The 17,396-nt window shown below is 39.6% G+C and overlaps 1 protein-coding gene across 7 annotated transcripts in view; it reads left to right on the forward strand.

Moving 5' to 3' along the window:
* The window catches only part of CDKAL1 (CDK5 regulatory subunit associated protein 1 like 1), a 435,672-nt gene that overhangs the window by 395,608 nt on the left and 22,668 nt on the right, over positions 1–17,396 (forward strand). For 5 of the 7 annotated variants that reach the window (XM_064161063.1, XM_064161059.1, XM_064161062.1 and 2 more), the window contains 2 exons: positions 8,217–8,300; positions 11,676–11,840. In XM_064161063.1, the coding sequence (XP_064017133.1) occupies positions 8,217–8,300; positions 11,676–11,840 (249 nt within the window). Of the gene's footprint in view, positions 1–8,216; positions 8,301–9,348; positions 9,584–11,675; positions 11,841–12,687; positions 13,204–17,396 lie in introns of those variants that run through there. The other 2 variants (XM_064161064.1, XM_064161066.1) reach the window with 2 other exon arrangements.

Consider the following 17,396-nt stretch of genomic DNA (forward strand, 5'->3'; position numbering starts at 1 on the left):
TCCTGTCCTCATTAACATTATCAGCTTCTGATGATGCTCAGATGCTTTTTTTTTTTTTAGTAGCCTGTGATTCATTTATGCAAAAGGGGCTTTATTATTCTCTTGAAAAGAAAGCTGATAAATATTTATAAACTTATTTTTAACTCTTTCAGTTAGTGGCACCATTTTGAATTCTTGGCTAATTAACTCGCAACAATGTTGTGTATTTTGTCTGTTGTTAAATGTATTCATGCAGCTTTTGGTGGATTGGGTAGAAGAGATGGATTTGGGTTTGTATACAAGGTCATTTTAGACCATTTTGTCTGGTTTATCCCATCTGTTCTTCCTTTGTTGTCAGATGAGATGAGCAGAGAACATTTGCTTCAGTTGTAGGCTAATCAGAAAAATTATGTCGGTACTTTGGACAAAACCCAAACTTTTTGGAGCAATCTTTTTGGTGTATTTGATTTAAAAAGTTAGGCTATAGGATGTATTCTCAAAGTACTCAGTCTTACAGTAGGGATTCCAGCATCATGGCAGGGAAGATGATGTTGACTGTTGATTTGTATCAGTACTATCTTCACATTGTTATGTGTTTTTGCATCCAGTTTTTTCACTCATTCTCAACTTTTTAATGCTTTATCCTGTATGTAAGAAAGCAATGTGCAGTCCTGCCTGTGATATACCAAAGTTAGCTTATGGTGGAGCCTTTTGTTATTGCTGGCAATTCTCTCCAACAGCTGATGATGCTGCAGCTGTGCTGAACACAGCATTGCATCAGTCTGTGCTACATCGGTACTGTTCTGGCAGAGCCACTGGTGAGCAGTTTTCTTTCCACAGGGTAGACAAGACTTTATTCTGAGAAAACAGATTGGTATTGCAAGTTCCTCAAATAATTTTTGGAGAAGTTATTTGATTGGGTATTTACCAAAATGATTTCTAAACCCTAATACAATGGATACGTGTCCAGGCTCATGCAGCTGTTAAAAGAGATCACCGAAACAGGAATTGCATATTGTTGCCTTAGCAACTGCCACTTCATGTTGTGCATAAATCACTTGGAAATGTGCGGTCTATCTTAAGGAACTGCTTCCAACAAAAACAGCCACTCTTAAATAGTTTTAAATGATTCCACTGAAGAAGCTGAAAATGAAGGTCATCTTAATGGCCATCACATTTGTAAGCTTGAAAGCTGAGCTTATTGGAAAAAAAAAAATAGAGGAGAGGGGAGGCAAAATGAAATTTAAAGAGCCCAAATATTTGTTTGCTCGTGGCACCAGAATTCATGTGATTGACAAATTGCACAGAAGTTATAGGTGGTTTTGAAAGATTCCTCTCAACCCCATGTTCCATTCTAGGAGATCAGCATTAATACTGTTGTTTCCTACACTTGCATTTCCTCAAGGCCAGATTGTTTGTCTTCGTTTGTGTTGTGTTTGCGAGCTGTTATGGATATGAAAGGAAGACTTTAAACATACTTTACATACCCAGATGTTTCTTGTTCCTGTTTTGAACTGATCCTTAGATTTTGACTTTTTCTGTAGGCATTTACCAGTTTCACAGAGTTTTTTAGATCACCTTAAAAAGAGGGAAGAGGTTTTTGGCGGTGTCATGTTGAGGCTACTCATGCTACACGATAGCCTCAAATACCAGTTCTGCACAGAGTGTTTTATATTGCTATAGCAACTTCCCCAGCTTTGTGGACAATATTGTGTGAGCTGTGTAACAGTCAGAATTGGATTTTGCACATGTGGAAATAGAGTCTCAGAGAGCACAAGGAAACATCCAGGGTCCCTTAGCAACATTGTGCCAGATCCATAATAAAACCCCAGTCTTCCACCTCATCCTTTTTCTGCTTCAGCCCAGGTTTACAACAGAGTCAAATGAGAAATACTGTATTAAGGGGCAATATATATGTCCCATTTCACAAAACTCGTTTTCCCTTTATAATATAGTACACTGTAAATAAAATTTAGAAAAGAATATGATAGAGTTGTCAACATGCTACTTTTATTACCCCTTTTCTAGGCAATGAAAAGGAGAGGCAAGGAAAATGCTAACTTACTGAATTTAAAAGGAATCAAATATTTTGAGGACCAGTTGTCATTTTTAGGTCACTGCTCACATCTCTGAATATAATTTTCATCTGAGCTGCATGGCAGGGTTTGTATGTGCTGGAAGAAGCAACATTTTCACAGCAGGAGACCAAATCAAAATGAAGCAGTCAGATGCAGGTGCACAGTAATAGAAAGGATCTATTTACCCTGAAGCGTGAGCAATGGGCCAAGAAAGCAGAAGCAGTCTACTTCCATCTTTCACCTCCTCCTTTCCCTACCTTTTTCCTCCCCCCTAGCTGTGCCAACAAATTCATAAGGGAACCAGAGAGAAGATGTTCACTTGTTTTTAATGAGTGGCATTGCCTACTGCTGAAGGTCTGAGGCACTGCTGATTGTGTACTATTAGAGCTGTCTGTCTTTAATTTATACCTAATCCTTCCTTCCTGCTTGCACAGCCCCAAGTCATCCTGAAAAATGGTTGAAAGAGATTCTCCTTTGGGCATCTGTTGGTTGTGTCTATTCTGAATGCTTGAATAAAGCTGTGGAAAGAGTAGTATGTCTGAAGCATGTGTGCTGAAAATGGAGGGAAGGGGGCAGAGAAGTATTTTTATCCTGGCATAAAACTTGCCATGCTCAGGATCGGAATGGTTTTAATACTACTGCTTTTCAATATCTGCACTTAAACTCATAACAGTTTGTCCTGGAAGGCTAATAGGCCTATTAGATGTCCTGGCTTGCCTCACCTTTCTGCTGAAGGGGAAACCAAGGGCAGGAGGAAAACAAAGGCTTGGGCCGTTGTGTCCCCTCCCAAAGTGCTAAACAGGCACCCACAGGTGTTTAGGTGCTTGTTAGTGCCTTGCCCAAATAAGGCTAAGCAAACCCTGGGTTTCACCTAATATGGTCAGTTTCGCAGGTGTCATTTTGATTGGTGATTGTCTCTGGCCAGAGGAGCCTTTGCACTCAGGCAAGTAATATAAATTGAGCTAAATTGCAAGCAGTTGTGCTGCTTCTGCCTCACTGCTCTTGGACGACATGTTCAGCTCTGCCTCGTGCTGCAGACCAGCTTACTTTGGGCTTGGAGTACCTGGAAACTTAAGTGCCTCCAGTTTACCAGGAGAAGGCATTTCAGTGCCTCCCAGCGTGGCAAGAAGTGCCACTGACATGGTGCTCTCTGCACCTCTGCAAGGGATCCTGCCTGCACCTCTGCAAGCCTCCATGCCAGAAGGAACCAGGATCAGGTGAGAGATTGTCTGCCTCTTTCCCAGCACCCTGGGAAGACCTAGAAGCCTTTTAATGTCTGAGCAGTTCCAGCGCTGCCACAAAGGAGCCAGGGACTATCTGGACATTGCTACTCCACTGCAGTGAGTAGAACAGGCTTTCCCTAGGGCTCCAGGCTGCCTTTTATTTGTAAGTGGAGCAAAATCATTTTGTGGCTAAACTTTTCCAATTTTCTGATTCTCCTAAATGAATGAATTTCCTATAAGCATGCTTGTGGAGATTTTCCTGACTGAATTAGAACCCGAATTTCAGTAACTTGTGTATAACTATGGGCAGGGCTTTCCAGAAATAAAATTACCTACATATTTTGTAACTCCTGCCTTGGTAATTGCCCCAACTGCATCACAGCTCTGCAGAAAAAATGCTGATACAAATTCAATGTCCCCAGTACTACCTTCAGAAAGGGAGACACATATACACCTTAAATGTTGGAGGAGCAGTGTGGAATAGCAGAAAAACAAGCAGTACAAAGGAGATTTTGCAGAGTGGTGTGTTCTGGTATTATCAAAATGGGACCACCTTATAAGTTTCTACAAACTTTGTCTTTTTTATAGGGACTTTGTGGCACACCTAGAGTCATCTGTCAGGAGAAGAAAACACCTACAATGTATAAATAGAACCCTTAGAGAATGTTTAACTACTATTGTTGAGAAAATTGACTTCTAATTACAGAATTATTATTGTGATTCATAAAAAGTGGGTCCAGCAGCTGTCTGCTTGATAGGGAAGGTGCCTAATTACTAACCTTTATTTCAAATCCTTAGACAACAACTGAAAAATTAGAAGTATACAAAAAGTGCTGTAGAATTTATACTTTCTAAATTAGTTGTGCTTAAACTTTGTTACACTTACTAAAGGTCAAAACATGCACATTTACCAGAAATACTCTGTGCGTTGGAGTAGTCTACTAAAACACAAGTAAATTGTGACAATGTGTATTTTTTATTGCCTGCTTTAGGATGTATTAAAATGACAAAGAAAGGAAAGTAGTTTTTTGTGTGTTTTCCAAGCCTTATACTAAGTATACTCCACAGTCTTTGGGACCAGAGTCCAAGCCACTCTTATTCAGCATGAAAGGAGATGCTCACTGATTCCACTATGAATTAAACTTAGCCTGAAAGGACTCTTTGGCAACTCTCTGTAAATCAGTGGAGATGACTGTATGTGCAGAGTGCCTTCTGTTGCAGGAGTACAGAAATACAGTGGTTATTAATATTAAAAAAAAAAAAAAGCCCAAAATAGTCTCTTAAAAACAATACTAGCAACACTCAGATGAAAAAACAATAAGGAAGCTGTGAGAAATATCAAGTACCACATGCTCTCACTGTAATAAGTCATTCATCAAACCAGAACAATTACAGTTTTCATTGACTGAAGGAAAAATGAAGATGAGAAGCAAACATTATCTGAGTATAATTACAGCAGGCCATCGGTGAAGTTACACAGAAATAGAGCATGTGAACAGTGCCCATCTTTTGCACCCTTACTACTGTGGAATTTGAAAATCAATTTTGTGGTTTATGTGATTGAGCCAGTTTTGGTTTAAAAAGCAAACCTGTTTTGACTGCAGCCAAGAAGGATATTTGACTTTTCTTACTGCCAATTCGTTCTAGAAAATTAGCCAGCTGGAAAAAAACTGCTGCTTATGGTATTTGGTCAAGGAAAAACTGTGTTACAGAGTTATCATGTCAGAATTTCCTGTAGGATACATGAAAATGAAATAAAAGTTCATGATTTGGTTACTAATTCTGAGATTTACAAAGCTGCATGGCAACAGTGTAGGAGGTGATAGGACAGACAGTGCTTGCTGCATTGCTTTGGGTAAGCCCAAATTCTCCAGGAGTAAATTATGTGACCAATCCATCTTGGAATGGGGGAGCTTGTCAGGCTGATCTTTTGCTCTGGTGCATTATTACTGTTTTCATGCTCTCCTTCATAAAGAAAAAAAAAAAAAAACACCAAATCCTATTTCTTTAGGAATCTTTCCAAACTGAGGTGCCAGAGCTGAGTTTCCTCAGTTCCAGATGCTTTGTCAGATGTGTAGCTCCCTGAGAGCTGGAACTTGTGCCTACCTGCGGAAGCAGATGAAAGAACAGGAATAAAAATAAGACACTGAATTACTTCTGCTGGTACATGCCTGGAAAAAAAAAAATCATCAAAGTTTATTATAATTATGACTGTTATTAGATATCATGTCTGGTTTCTGCATATTTAAATTCCTTCTGAAAGAGGTGAAACTTAGGCACTTAGAGATCCCAGGGGAATAATTGCCGAAGTGATGACATATTCCATTTCTTGAACAAATTTCAATACCAAAGCTGCATTCTGCATACTTAAATTTCTTCTTAATTATACTTGGATGCAGGATACATAGTCATTTTCTGTCTTACAAATGTGTGTAGCCAATTAGTCCTGTAGATCATGAATACCCAGTGGCCTAACTCATTAAATGGAATTTTCCTTTTCTGTTGTTATGGCAAAAGAGTCTACAAATATCATCTTTCTCTGTGAGCTCAGCCTTGGCCAAGGCTACAGATGGTGTAACTTGAGCAAGTGAACAATTTCTGGGCTTACCTGTACTCCTTACAGTATGCCATAGGCTTACGTGTGTGTGCATGCATTGCAAACGGGTATAGGCTGTTCAGCTCCACTGGTACTTCATTCGAATGACACAGTTTTGGTGCTGTGTGATGAATTCTCTTTCTGGGAAATTCTGAGCCCAGAAGCTCTGTCTGGCCCACCAAGACATGGAGACCTGAGAAAAACTGTCAGTGTGTCTCTGGAGAACTCACTGCTGGCATCAAATGGTCAAACACAGGTGGTGTTCTCTCTGATTAGTTTTTATTAGTAATACTATTTTTTTACGTAGCTTATTTGTTGTTCTCTCTTGTGTATGAAGTTAACACATACAGCTTAGACTACCTCATGGGCAGAATTGATAGAGACGATGAAAGCAGAATGCTGTGACTGGTGAGAACCAGGGAGCCACAAGACAGTTGTGAATTGAGTTACAGATCGGTCTTGCTTTAAGCTGGTTTTGCTGTGTTATAGTGTCGGTATATAATGAACGCAGTATGAGAACATGACTTGGTGCTTGGCCTTGGTGCTTTTCAGTGGTAGCATGTTTCCCCAAGGGTGAATGTTGCTTATCTAACTCTTTTTCATAATACTGCATGACATGAGAGACTTTGGCACTGTAGTGCTACAGGACATACTGGGTTGTGATGTTAAAAGCTGCGGTCTCAAATAGTGTAGGAACAACACAAACTCTCCATTCAGGGGGAGTGTTCCCTGTAATCTTATTACTGGCACAGTTATCTCCAGTGCCTTCGTGACATATATTTGTAAAACTTCTCTGGGGATTTGAATTGAATAACTGTTTCCTTGAAAAAATCACCCCACCTTATTGGTTCTGGGGAATAGGAAATGGTTACACTGGATTTAGGTGACTAAAATTTATGTTGTGTCTGTTGTACATTTTTGCAGACTTCACAGAGAAATGTAGGCACACATTTTATATGTGCTGTTAGAAAACCTGTAAATACCTCTTAGAAGTATGCAAAAATATACAGCTTTTATGCTGTTAGGATTCCGTTAGTGAGTGTGTGACTCAGGGCTTGTGACCCTTCTGCTCCATACCCCACACTTGTCGTGCTGGGGAAATAGCTAAGTGCTTTTGGGAAGATGTGCCAGGTACTTGCCCACTCAACTTCTCTCCAGGATTTACTTTGGGAGTACTCCAGGGAAGTGCACAGGGAAAGGAAACACAAGAGTTGCTTCACTACTCTGTGTGTATATGTATGTATATATCCACTCTGTGTGTACTGCAATGTAGATGTGACCTCGCTGTTCTCATTTCTGCAGCTCTTTGTCTGTTAATCTTACTCTTAACTTTATTGTTTGTAACTTAAAGAATCAAAACATTATCAACTGACCTACATCATCTTGCTAATTCATATAGCCCTTATGACGAATGCCTTAAAACTTCTACGTAACAGCTGCCATTAGAATGTGGGGAGTCTTTCAGGGAGCAGGGCAGAGTCTTGAACACAGCTTTGCTCACAGATATTAAAAGTTTGGAGTTAAAAGAAACCTTTTTTCATTCTCAAAACAGCAATCATAGAATCAATAAAAGCAGTGAGTAAATATGACTCGCTGGACAGTTGTAATTTGCAGAATGCATTTGTCAAGTAGTTTAGAAATAATCCAGGGCGCGTTTAGATTAAAGGAAAAAAAAGTAAAAAGAGAGAGAGAGAGGCTCAGACTAAATATGTGAGCTGGACATCTTCTGAGGTTTGCAGAGTTAAGGCTATAAAGTTCATTACACGACTCAGTAACGGACAAAGGTTTAGCTGGGTGTTTATTTAGGCTTTGATATGGCTGTGTCTGTGAGTCGTTAAAAATTCTTCTTCATTGAGTCTTTGTAGTATGCAATGTTGACTCCACTATTATAGAAAGCAGAGTGATCTCATGAGTATAGCTTAGTGAAATCACCAAGCAGGGATAAGGAGGTACCCTATCATATGAAATAACAAGGTGGCTTCCAAAAGAAGGAATGCAAATAGAGGAGCTTGATGGCATCTAGCACTTGTGCTGTCTACTGCAGCTCGCTTTTTCGCTCAGGTACTGCTGGTTTGTTAGTCATAGGGATGTTGGCCTAACTGGATTTTCACATGTTAAGCCATTACAGTAACACAGTTCTAGCCCTCAACTCTGACTTTTGACCTTGTAAGTTTTAGAAAGCTTCAATTAGGGCATTCTCTGCCCTGCTTTCTTGCTGACACAGCATTTCCTCAGAGGATTTTGTTATTTCTGGTAGGAAGGTTTGTTTGTATTTGCAGCTCTCTACTGAGTGTAATCAATCATTTTTGTTTTCTGAGTCATCTCCCTTTTATTTTCCAGGTTGGTGAGAGGCAGAGAGTTCTGGTAACAGAAGAATCCTTTGATTCCAATTACTATGTTGCTCACAATCCCTTCTATGAGCAGGTACAGTTAAACAAACAAAATAAATAATATACTTTTTGTTTATTTTTGCCTTCTAATAACCTCAGCAAGATAATGTGCCACGGTGAAAAGAAATTTGAAACCAAACAAACATACCCTCAAACAAGTAAAGAAATAAGAACCATTGTTCAGGGAAGGTGCTGCCATCAAGACTTTTTTATGATGCGTTTTATTTCTGTGTGTAAATACAATTTCCCTGAAATGATGTAAAGAAATGTTATGTAAAGAAATACACAGTGGCTCTTTGGGTATGCAGCATGAGCAGGATACATCCTGTACGCCCAAACAGCATGATCTGAATGGTTCAAGAAGCTGTTCATTACTTCAGTGATTTTCATTTCTGTGTCTCCCAAGCCATTTTTTTCTGAATAGCAGAATCTTGATCGTTTCCATCTTTCAGAAAATCCTTTCAGGCAATGCAGTTTGCAAAAAAATAAATTCATTTCAAACAATAGGAAAGGTTAGAAACTTGTTTAGATTAACACTACAGCCTGACATGTTGTATTTCCTTCTGTGTTCCTTCTATAAATGAATTATTTTCACACAGAAACGTTTTCTTTGAGCTAGGAAGGAAGTGCAACATTTACTTCACAAAATTGTGACTTTGGCTCAAAAGCAGATGATTTGCTGAAAGCCAATAAAATTGGCTTTTCTGAGTCATCATGATTTCACTCTGCTTTTGCTTTTGCCTTTTTATCCATTATCTTGCACTGGGCTGTTTGCTTTTGTGACCTTTAGTTAGTCTAGTGTCTGACCCTGGAGAAGCTGTCAGTGATGGCTGTGCTCATATGGTCACTAATAGTGCTTCCTTCTGATTCTGGGTTGTGTTACAGGCACTTAAGCATTTATTTTTGCTTAGTAGTAAGTAACATTACTCATCTTGAAATATCTGCTGCTATTCAATATGTGGTTCACTCCTTGTTTTTTCTTTGGCTTCCTTTTAATCTTCTTTGGTTGGTTGGGGTGGTTTGTTTTTTTGTTACAGGTCTAACCTCTAAGTTTTATATATAGCTGTTTCTTGCTTTTGTAGCTTACCAGTCCAGTTGGAGGAACATGGATTTTCTTATAGAGATTAAGAAGAAGTTGCTTGGGGCTTTGTAGTGTTCAGTGCTTGTTTCATTAAAATGTCATTAATTAAAGGAAAAACAGTATGTGCAGAAAAAGAAGTGTTGAATTTTTATGGGGTGTTTTTACAGCATCTAATACAGCTCCTGATTTGGGCTGGCAAAGAATTCACAAAACCCAAATATTAACACAGAGAGTAATCTCAAATGTTGTTGTGGAAGAAGTACTTTCCATTATTAAAGTATATGTCCTTTCCCTAAAATCCTGTGTGTGGAGTGCTTGACAGGAGTAATGTCCTACTGTTTGCCCAGGTAAGCACGACATTTAGTGTTAGTGAATAACTCTAGTAGCATTAAATTTATTCATAGTAACTTGAAAGCCACCTTTGAGACACTAAATATCTTATTATACTTTGGAAGCTGAAAGTCTTCTGTAATGTTCTGCTAACTCAAATGGCTATCAAGCCTATTCTCTCTTCACTAAGCTCATCTATATTAAGAGTCTGCTGTTAAAGCCACATGGATGGGGCCACACTGACAGGCTTCCTCATAGGAGTGCAGCTTGCATTTGTGGAGGCTTTGGCAACGTAGCTTAAGGTAGTTTATTTAGCATAGTAACCTAAACTGACCGAAGGATACTTTTTTACAGAAAAACAGTCAATATGAGGGTTTCTTTTGGTAGAGCTTTGTTCACAGATTTTTTTTCCTAACCAATACTTGTATTAGAAAAGGGTATGCCAAGCCTGGCTGATTGCCTGTTTACAGAACCTCCAAGATACCTTCCTTTTAACCTCGTCCTTTTTCTGAAGTAGTAGTAACTTACCCCTGTCTGTCCCTGAGGATTTATGTTCGGTTACTACCATTTCACATACGGAGATACCAAGATTTAAAGAGGTCGAAGGCCCAGGGATACTTTGTTACCTGAATTTCCTTTGATTTAAATTTGATGGAGATGAATTCTGTGGGAAGAACTGTGTTCTAGTCCCATTGTAATACTCTCTCAGCATTAGGATCCTGGATTTCTGTTTGCTGCTTAGTTTGAATTTGTCTCAGCTTGTCCATCTCTGAGAGGCAAGTATGTCTGCTTTTCTTGGAAGATGCTTAGGAAGCTCAGCAGAATCCTAGGACCTGGAAACTCCTACAGTCATGAACACCTTGAGCCTTCAGGGGAAAAAGGAAACTACTGGCAATGATTTCCTCCAAGTGAGACAGCCAACGCTTGTGATAAATTAAAATGGAGAGGCACTGTTGGCAACAAAAAGCTATCCAAATGTGGCTGGCACAGAGTTTTCCTCTGAAAATCCTCTGCACATGTAGTCTAAAAACGAAGCCATTTCAAAATACTTAAATTTTGGCATCCAAAAATCAGGATATCCATACGTGCTCTTCACCTTCGAAAAGCTCACATTTGTGTGTGGCTGAACCTAAAGCAAGGATGGTTAAATAAATGCTGTGACTCAGTTTTTCGTTGTATGATTGGGAAATTACTGAACTTCTTTTTTTTTTACTGCTTCTGAGCCTTTTTATGCCGTTTGTCCTTCCAGCAAAAAGTGTCACTCCTGCATGTTAAGGGACTCTTTCTTTCTGTAGTATGCATGACCTAGTGACATCTGTTACATGGTGTCTTTTTTGTGGAGTCCTTACAGGACTGTCTGATACCATGGCTGTGCAGAGTCAGGGCAGGGTGACATGGGTTGCTGACCCAAGAAACACACTTGTCCATTTTTACAGGCATTCATTGTCAGTCATGCATCTCAGCTGCAGAAGATCTGTGCAATCAAAATAAGGGCTTCTGCAAATACAAGCAAGGGCAAAATTCCTCTCCTAAAGCATGTACAGACTGAAAACCATGGGTTGTTGGTTGGTTGGTTTTGTTGTTGTGGAGGCATGGGGTTGTTTTGGTTTGTTTTAAGTATTGTGGGGTGGGTATAAGAAATCAGAAGCTATACAACAGTCTAGAAATTAGAATTGTGTAGTACAGGTGCCCTTGGGAACTGTTGGGATCTGAATTCAGATGTTGCAACTCAGGCCTGGCTTTCTCATCTGTCAAAAAGCACAACTCATGGAATGGGAATGAAATGAACTGAGCTGACACTGCAAAGCTCTCAAAGAATGCAAGCTGAAAATGCTGCTGGTCAAGTGTGTTTGGGCTACAATATATGGTAGTTACTAAAATTTTGAAGTTTTAGGATATACTCTGATCTTTCTTAAAAGTACATTTTCAGAGTGGGAGCTGGAGACATTGATATTCTCTGTGGTATTGAGTAAATGTGTCTTTATCTTTATTTGAAAGGTTCTTGTGCCAAAAGATCCCCTGCTAATGGGTAAGATGGTAGAAGTGAATATTTATGAAGCTGGGAAACATTTTATGAAGGGGCAGCTAGTGTCAGATGCCAGAGTTTACACTGCATCCATCACCAAGCCGCTGGCAAAAGGAGAAGTTTCTGGTTTAAGAGAGGTGAGTAAAAGACATTTTCTGCCTTACTACACTGGTAAAACAGCAGCTGTTCAAGCGCAATGCTTCCCATGCTATGTATCTGTTATCATTTTATAGTTCCTCATTTATACATGCATGAAGCTTTCATCTTGCCTGACAGATTGAAATCTGGTTTTGAAAGATATTTTTGCCGATGCCCATAGCTTTGCTGCGTGTAAAGGCCTTAGGTTTTGTTCCAAGATGCAAGATGAGGAAAGAACTTACTAGAACTGAAAACATTTAGCATCAGTGATTATACAATTCAACGGATTTCAGTGCGAGTTTTGCAGAGGGATTAATTGATTTCTTTTGGTTTACAAAGCCCTGTGTAAAATATGTGTATTGATTACATGTCTGTTAAACAAGGTCAAAATTGGCTTCAGAGACTCAAAATTACTTGACAGGTAGAGGTACGGGATATTTAAAATACATTTTGGAAAAAGATCAATATCTGATTTAGTCATGTAAAAAAAAAATGAGAGTCTTTTAGAAAGAGATCTGATCCTTATTTTACACCTCAGTAGATATGGCTGTTAGCCAAGTATTCTCATATATTTCATGGAGCTCTAGCTGTAAAAACTGATGGAGTGTGAAATGAAAATGGGTATCACATTTCTAAGCATCATTTGATGTCCTTTCTCCAGCACTGTTGTTAGGATCTCCAAAAATTATGTAGCAAGAGTTTAGCACATGGAAGAAGGATAATTGGCAGTTTATCAGCCACCTAGCTGCTTTACAGTAAATTGTTGACAAGTATTAAAGTGTATCTGCGTCCTTGTTAAAGTTCGAAGTAGTCATCTCTGAAATAAACCATCAATGCATACCTCAGGTGGCTGGTGTTAACCTCAGCTTCTTGGTCTCTTGAATAATCCTGACTATGGAAACACAGACCAACAATAATGCACCTACTGTAACATGTTTGGCAGATTATGAAACTTAGAGCACAAACACATTGCTAAACTTTGGAGTACTGGCTGTAAGTATATGTGTATCAGCCTGGTAAGGGTCTGGAAGAGGGAAAAGCAGCCAAAGCCCTCCAATTGCCTGGTTGGACTGTGCAGCTATTTAAAAGCAGCTGATTTTTTCATCAGAATGCTTTTTTAAATAATCTGCTGGAACAGAACCAGCTCTGTCATTAAACCGAGCACGCGCTGCCAGAAGCTCGTAGCATGGGAACAAGCATGCAGACTGTTGACTTAAATTTTCTGTGCTCAAATGAGACATAAAACTATCAAAATCGAGGGTACTGATAATTTCCATAAGAGCTCGTTGAGATGTACAGATCTGCTCCTGCCTTTTGAGAAGGTACAAATGAGAACCTGGAATGCTCAAGTAAATGGCTACAGCAGGCAAATAATAAAGCAAATTGCTTTTCATTAGTTTTGTGGCTGTGAGTGCTCCTTCAAAGGAGTATCATATTTGTGTTTGCTGCAGTGGACATGTTAGAAACTTTGGCTTTCTGAAAAACTAGAATCTCAAGGCTTCGATAAGTGTGGAAGCTACGTCTGAAAGCTTTTAATCACTTTTTGCCAGTATGCAATACCTTTATCATGAACTGAAATTGTGGAAAATTCCTCCTGACAAATCATAGATAAGTAGCAAATCAGAAACTTTCTTCAGGTTCCCAGGAAAAAAAAAGTCAGTTTGTCACGGAAGTCACTGTGGGTCGAAGCTGTTCTTTATGTTGTTCTCTGTGGTTGGAGTGCTGAGAAACATTGTTTGTCAGGACGTGGAATTATAACGTCAGATGCTTTTGAATGAGATAAAAGAGGGGACATATGTCATATGGTCCTTTATATAGCCTGTTATGTGCACAGATGGCAGGCTGGGGAGAAAAGGAGGCAACTCGGGTTGTATGTGTTCAGATACTCTCTCAAAAGTGGCCAAAGATGTATCTTCAGGAAGATGCCACATGTCTCCACAAGGTTTTCCAAAGGGCAGCATGCAGAACGAAAAACTTGGATTACATTTTCTCAAACTATATAACGGAGAGAAGGAAGAGTTACCTAAAGTAGGTTATAAAAGCAACGAATGAAAACACATGTGGCCCTTTCACTTTCTCTTTCCCACTGTGCATACAGATGAGCAAGAACTAGGGCCTGCTTTACAATCTCAGATCTGAAAGGATGGGTAGCCAGCTGGTGCTTTTAAAACCATGCATGTTTCTGTTGCTCAGCGTGGCTGTCCTCTGGGCAGAAGTGATTATGGGCAGCAGCAAACATCCTGTATCTGGTGTGTTGTCTGAAGTGCCCAGGAAGTTCTTGTAGACCTCTAATCTCACCCTGTCAGTGGTATGACTTCCTCTCAACTCCTTTACTGTCTACTGGTCCATGATCAGAGCTAGTTTAGAGAGGTACACGAATTTAAATGTAGATTGAGGTAATCTAGATCAAAAGAATGTGATAATGGGCTGCACTGCAATAAAACACTCAGATGCTTCGGTCCGTTTCCATTCAACAAAGCACTTGGTTCTTTCATGATGCCCATGTATATTACTGGGGTTGCAGTGCACACCGTATAGCTAAGTATGTTGCACAAGTACTATGGTGAAGAGGGACAGATTGCTGAGCCAGGGCTGTTATGTGGCTGTAGACAGCCTGCAGCAGTTTAAAAAGGTGCTATTTTTGTTGTGTGTCCCAGGCATCACTTGCTATCATTAACAGCATTTTCATTAGCTTTCGTAGGACAGAGTAAAAGATGTTTCAGGATACATCATAGCTGTACTTTAATGAGGAAAGTTCACAGAGAGAGTGAAAGCTTTTAGAACTGTACAGTGTGTACATAAATTAATCATATAGCTAAAAAAGTCAAGTCAGAAAAACTGAGAGCACAGAAATGTGAGTGCTAACATGAACCCATCAAAGCAAGCCACACACTCATCCCAAGAAATAAAATGCTGTGATAAGGAATACCTGCAGTGCCGTTCTCATCTGCTACATAGAATCACAGCATGGTTTAGGTTGGAAGGAACCTTGAAGATTGACTAGTTCCAGTCCCCCGCTATAGGCAGGGGCATCTCCTACGAGAACAGGTCGCTCAAGGCCTCATCCAGCTTAGTCTTGAACACCTTCAGGGAGGGAGCATCCACAGCCTCCCTGGGCAACCTGTGCCAGTGTCTCACCACCCTCACTGGAAAGAACTTCTTCCTAATGTCTAGTTTAAATCTCCCCTCTTCTAGTTTAAACTCATTACCCCTCACCCTGTCATTACAACACCTTGTGAACAGTCCCTCCCCAGCCTTCCTGTAGGTCCCCTTCAGATACTGGAAGGCCACTGTAAGGTCTTCTCAAAGCCTTCTCCTCTCCAGGCTGAAGAGCCCCAATTCTCACAGCCTATCCTCTTAGCAGAGCTGCTCCAGCCTTCTGATCGCCTTCCTGGCCCTCCTCTGGACTCACTCCAATAATTCCATATCCTTCCTGTGTTGGGGGCTCCAGAACTGCACACAGTACTGCAGGTGGGATCTCAGGAGAGCAGAGTGAAGGGGCAGAATCACCTCCCATGCCCTGCTGGCCACTGAGTTGCCAAATTGGCTCAAAGAAATAAAAGAAGTACATCAGCAGCTGGAATCAAATTATTTGACTCAAAAAGAGGGGATGCAAAATGTCTCACAAAAGCTCCATAAAATACTCACCCATTCTATATCTCTGCCAAATAGGTAAAGAAATTCTGATTAACTGAATTCAAGATTTCTCTAGCATATGATTTCATCATATTTTCTCAGTGTATGAAAACCATACCTAATAGGTATGTCCATTAATGTGTTAACAATGTAGGATGTCTTGACAGTTGCTATAGTCTCTAAGGGGGAAAAAAATCCCTTAACTAAGTAGATGGATCCACAGTAAGACCTTGGCATTTCAATAACATTAGGCTCTGTGGCAGAAGTTGGAACAGGAAGGACAGAGGAGTGTTGGAGTCAGGACTCAGGTTAAAAAAGCTGTCCAGGCAGTCAGACTTACTGATTAGGGAGGACATACTAAGTATTAAAATGAACAGGTGTTTGTCAGGACATTTTTTTTTCCTTTAGCATGAATTTTTCATAAAAGCCACTCAAAAGGGACTGATGTCTTCAAGTTGTACAGTTTTACAAGAGGACTGTTATGGGAGAAGAGGGGGGAGTACATTTGGAAATATCAATTAACTCAGAAGTTCAAAATCTGCTATGGATTTATTTGGGTTTAAAATGTAAAGCTCTTTACTCAGTAGTAGAACAGTGTTTAGAGGTTATATAGCAGGGGGGATCTATAGGTGAAAGCTGAAATCAATAAAGCATAAACATGGGTCTAAAGACACTTCTGGATTTGATTCTAGTGACTCTAACATAGGATATATGTGGACTGGTGATTAAAAAGTACTGCCAGTAACATTTAAAATGATCAAAACAAGCATATCATGGTCTACTTATTTCAGTTAATAGTAACAGGAAATAAATATTTGAAATCTTTGATCAAGTAGTACAAGATCATTAGTTCTACTAAGACTCCCAGGAAATAAACCCAAGCTGTAAGTACTGCAGTTGTGGTGTCCTTTCATTGAGGCAAGCTTGTAGCTGACAAAGCATTGAGAATGTACTTCAGCGCTTTCAGGTTCAGGAAAGCAATTTAGCATTCCTCCTATGTTCTTAAGTGCTCTGGTGAACTGGTCTCTGAGACTTCAGAGATGGATCCTCAACGAGCCTAGTACTGATTACATTGTCACTGAATAATAGACGTTTTTAAGAAGTCAGCAGAGTGTTTTCTATAGTCTGAATGTAAATTCATTTCAAGATAACATTTTAGTGGGTTTGGTTTTATTAAGTACATGTGGCCACATTTAAGAATCTTGACAGTTTCTCAGCAGCATAAAGTAAAATGCCTAATAAATATGTCCTGTTTACAGTCAAACATTTGTCTAAAACTAATCATGGAAAAAAAGCATCTGCAAGATTCTCTTGTTAGAAATGGAAATAGAGTATGTTTTGCTTCTGTACTCCAAAAATAACCCTCACTGTTTACGTATGTTCTGTGACTAGAGAAAAAAAATATTGCAAATGAGAAATATATGAAGAAGAGACTAAAGGAGTGATGGATAAAAATAAAAGGCTGGCTACCTGCCAGAATTGTAATGCATTGCCAAAGTTGAAGTCTCTCAGTCTGAGGGCCTTTGGTAGGAAATTTTAATCAGACAGAAAATTAAGGCAAGAAAAAAAAAAGAATTTTAACAGGCTATTTAATTATCTGGTTATTATTGGTTTCTGTTCATAATTCCTGGGTCCATAATGCATCTGTGACTGATTTTCTTTTCAAGCAAACACAGGGACATCTATCAGTTACCTGGTTTCTACTGGTGTGCATGAGAACGTTCTTCATGTCTATTTTCACTGCCAATGGCTCCTGCTGGCAGCCTCCATATGTGGCATCTCCTTTTGTGAGTCTGGGGTCTTGGTGCTCAGCTCTGTGGCTCTCCCAGCCCACAGTAATATCCAGAGTCAGCCTGTTAAGCTAATATCTATTCAAGTGCTTGGGTTCTCCAGAGGAAATGAGGAGTCAGCCACTGATT

Source organism: Pogoniulus pusillus, chromosome 21 (assembly GCF_015220805.1).
Source record: "Pogoniulus pusillus isolate bPogPus1 chromosome 21, bPogPus1.pri, whole genome shotgun sequence".
Taxonomy (NCBI): domain Eukaryota; kingdom Metazoa; phylum Chordata; class Aves; order Piciformes; family Lybiidae; genus Pogoniulus; species Pogoniulus pusillus.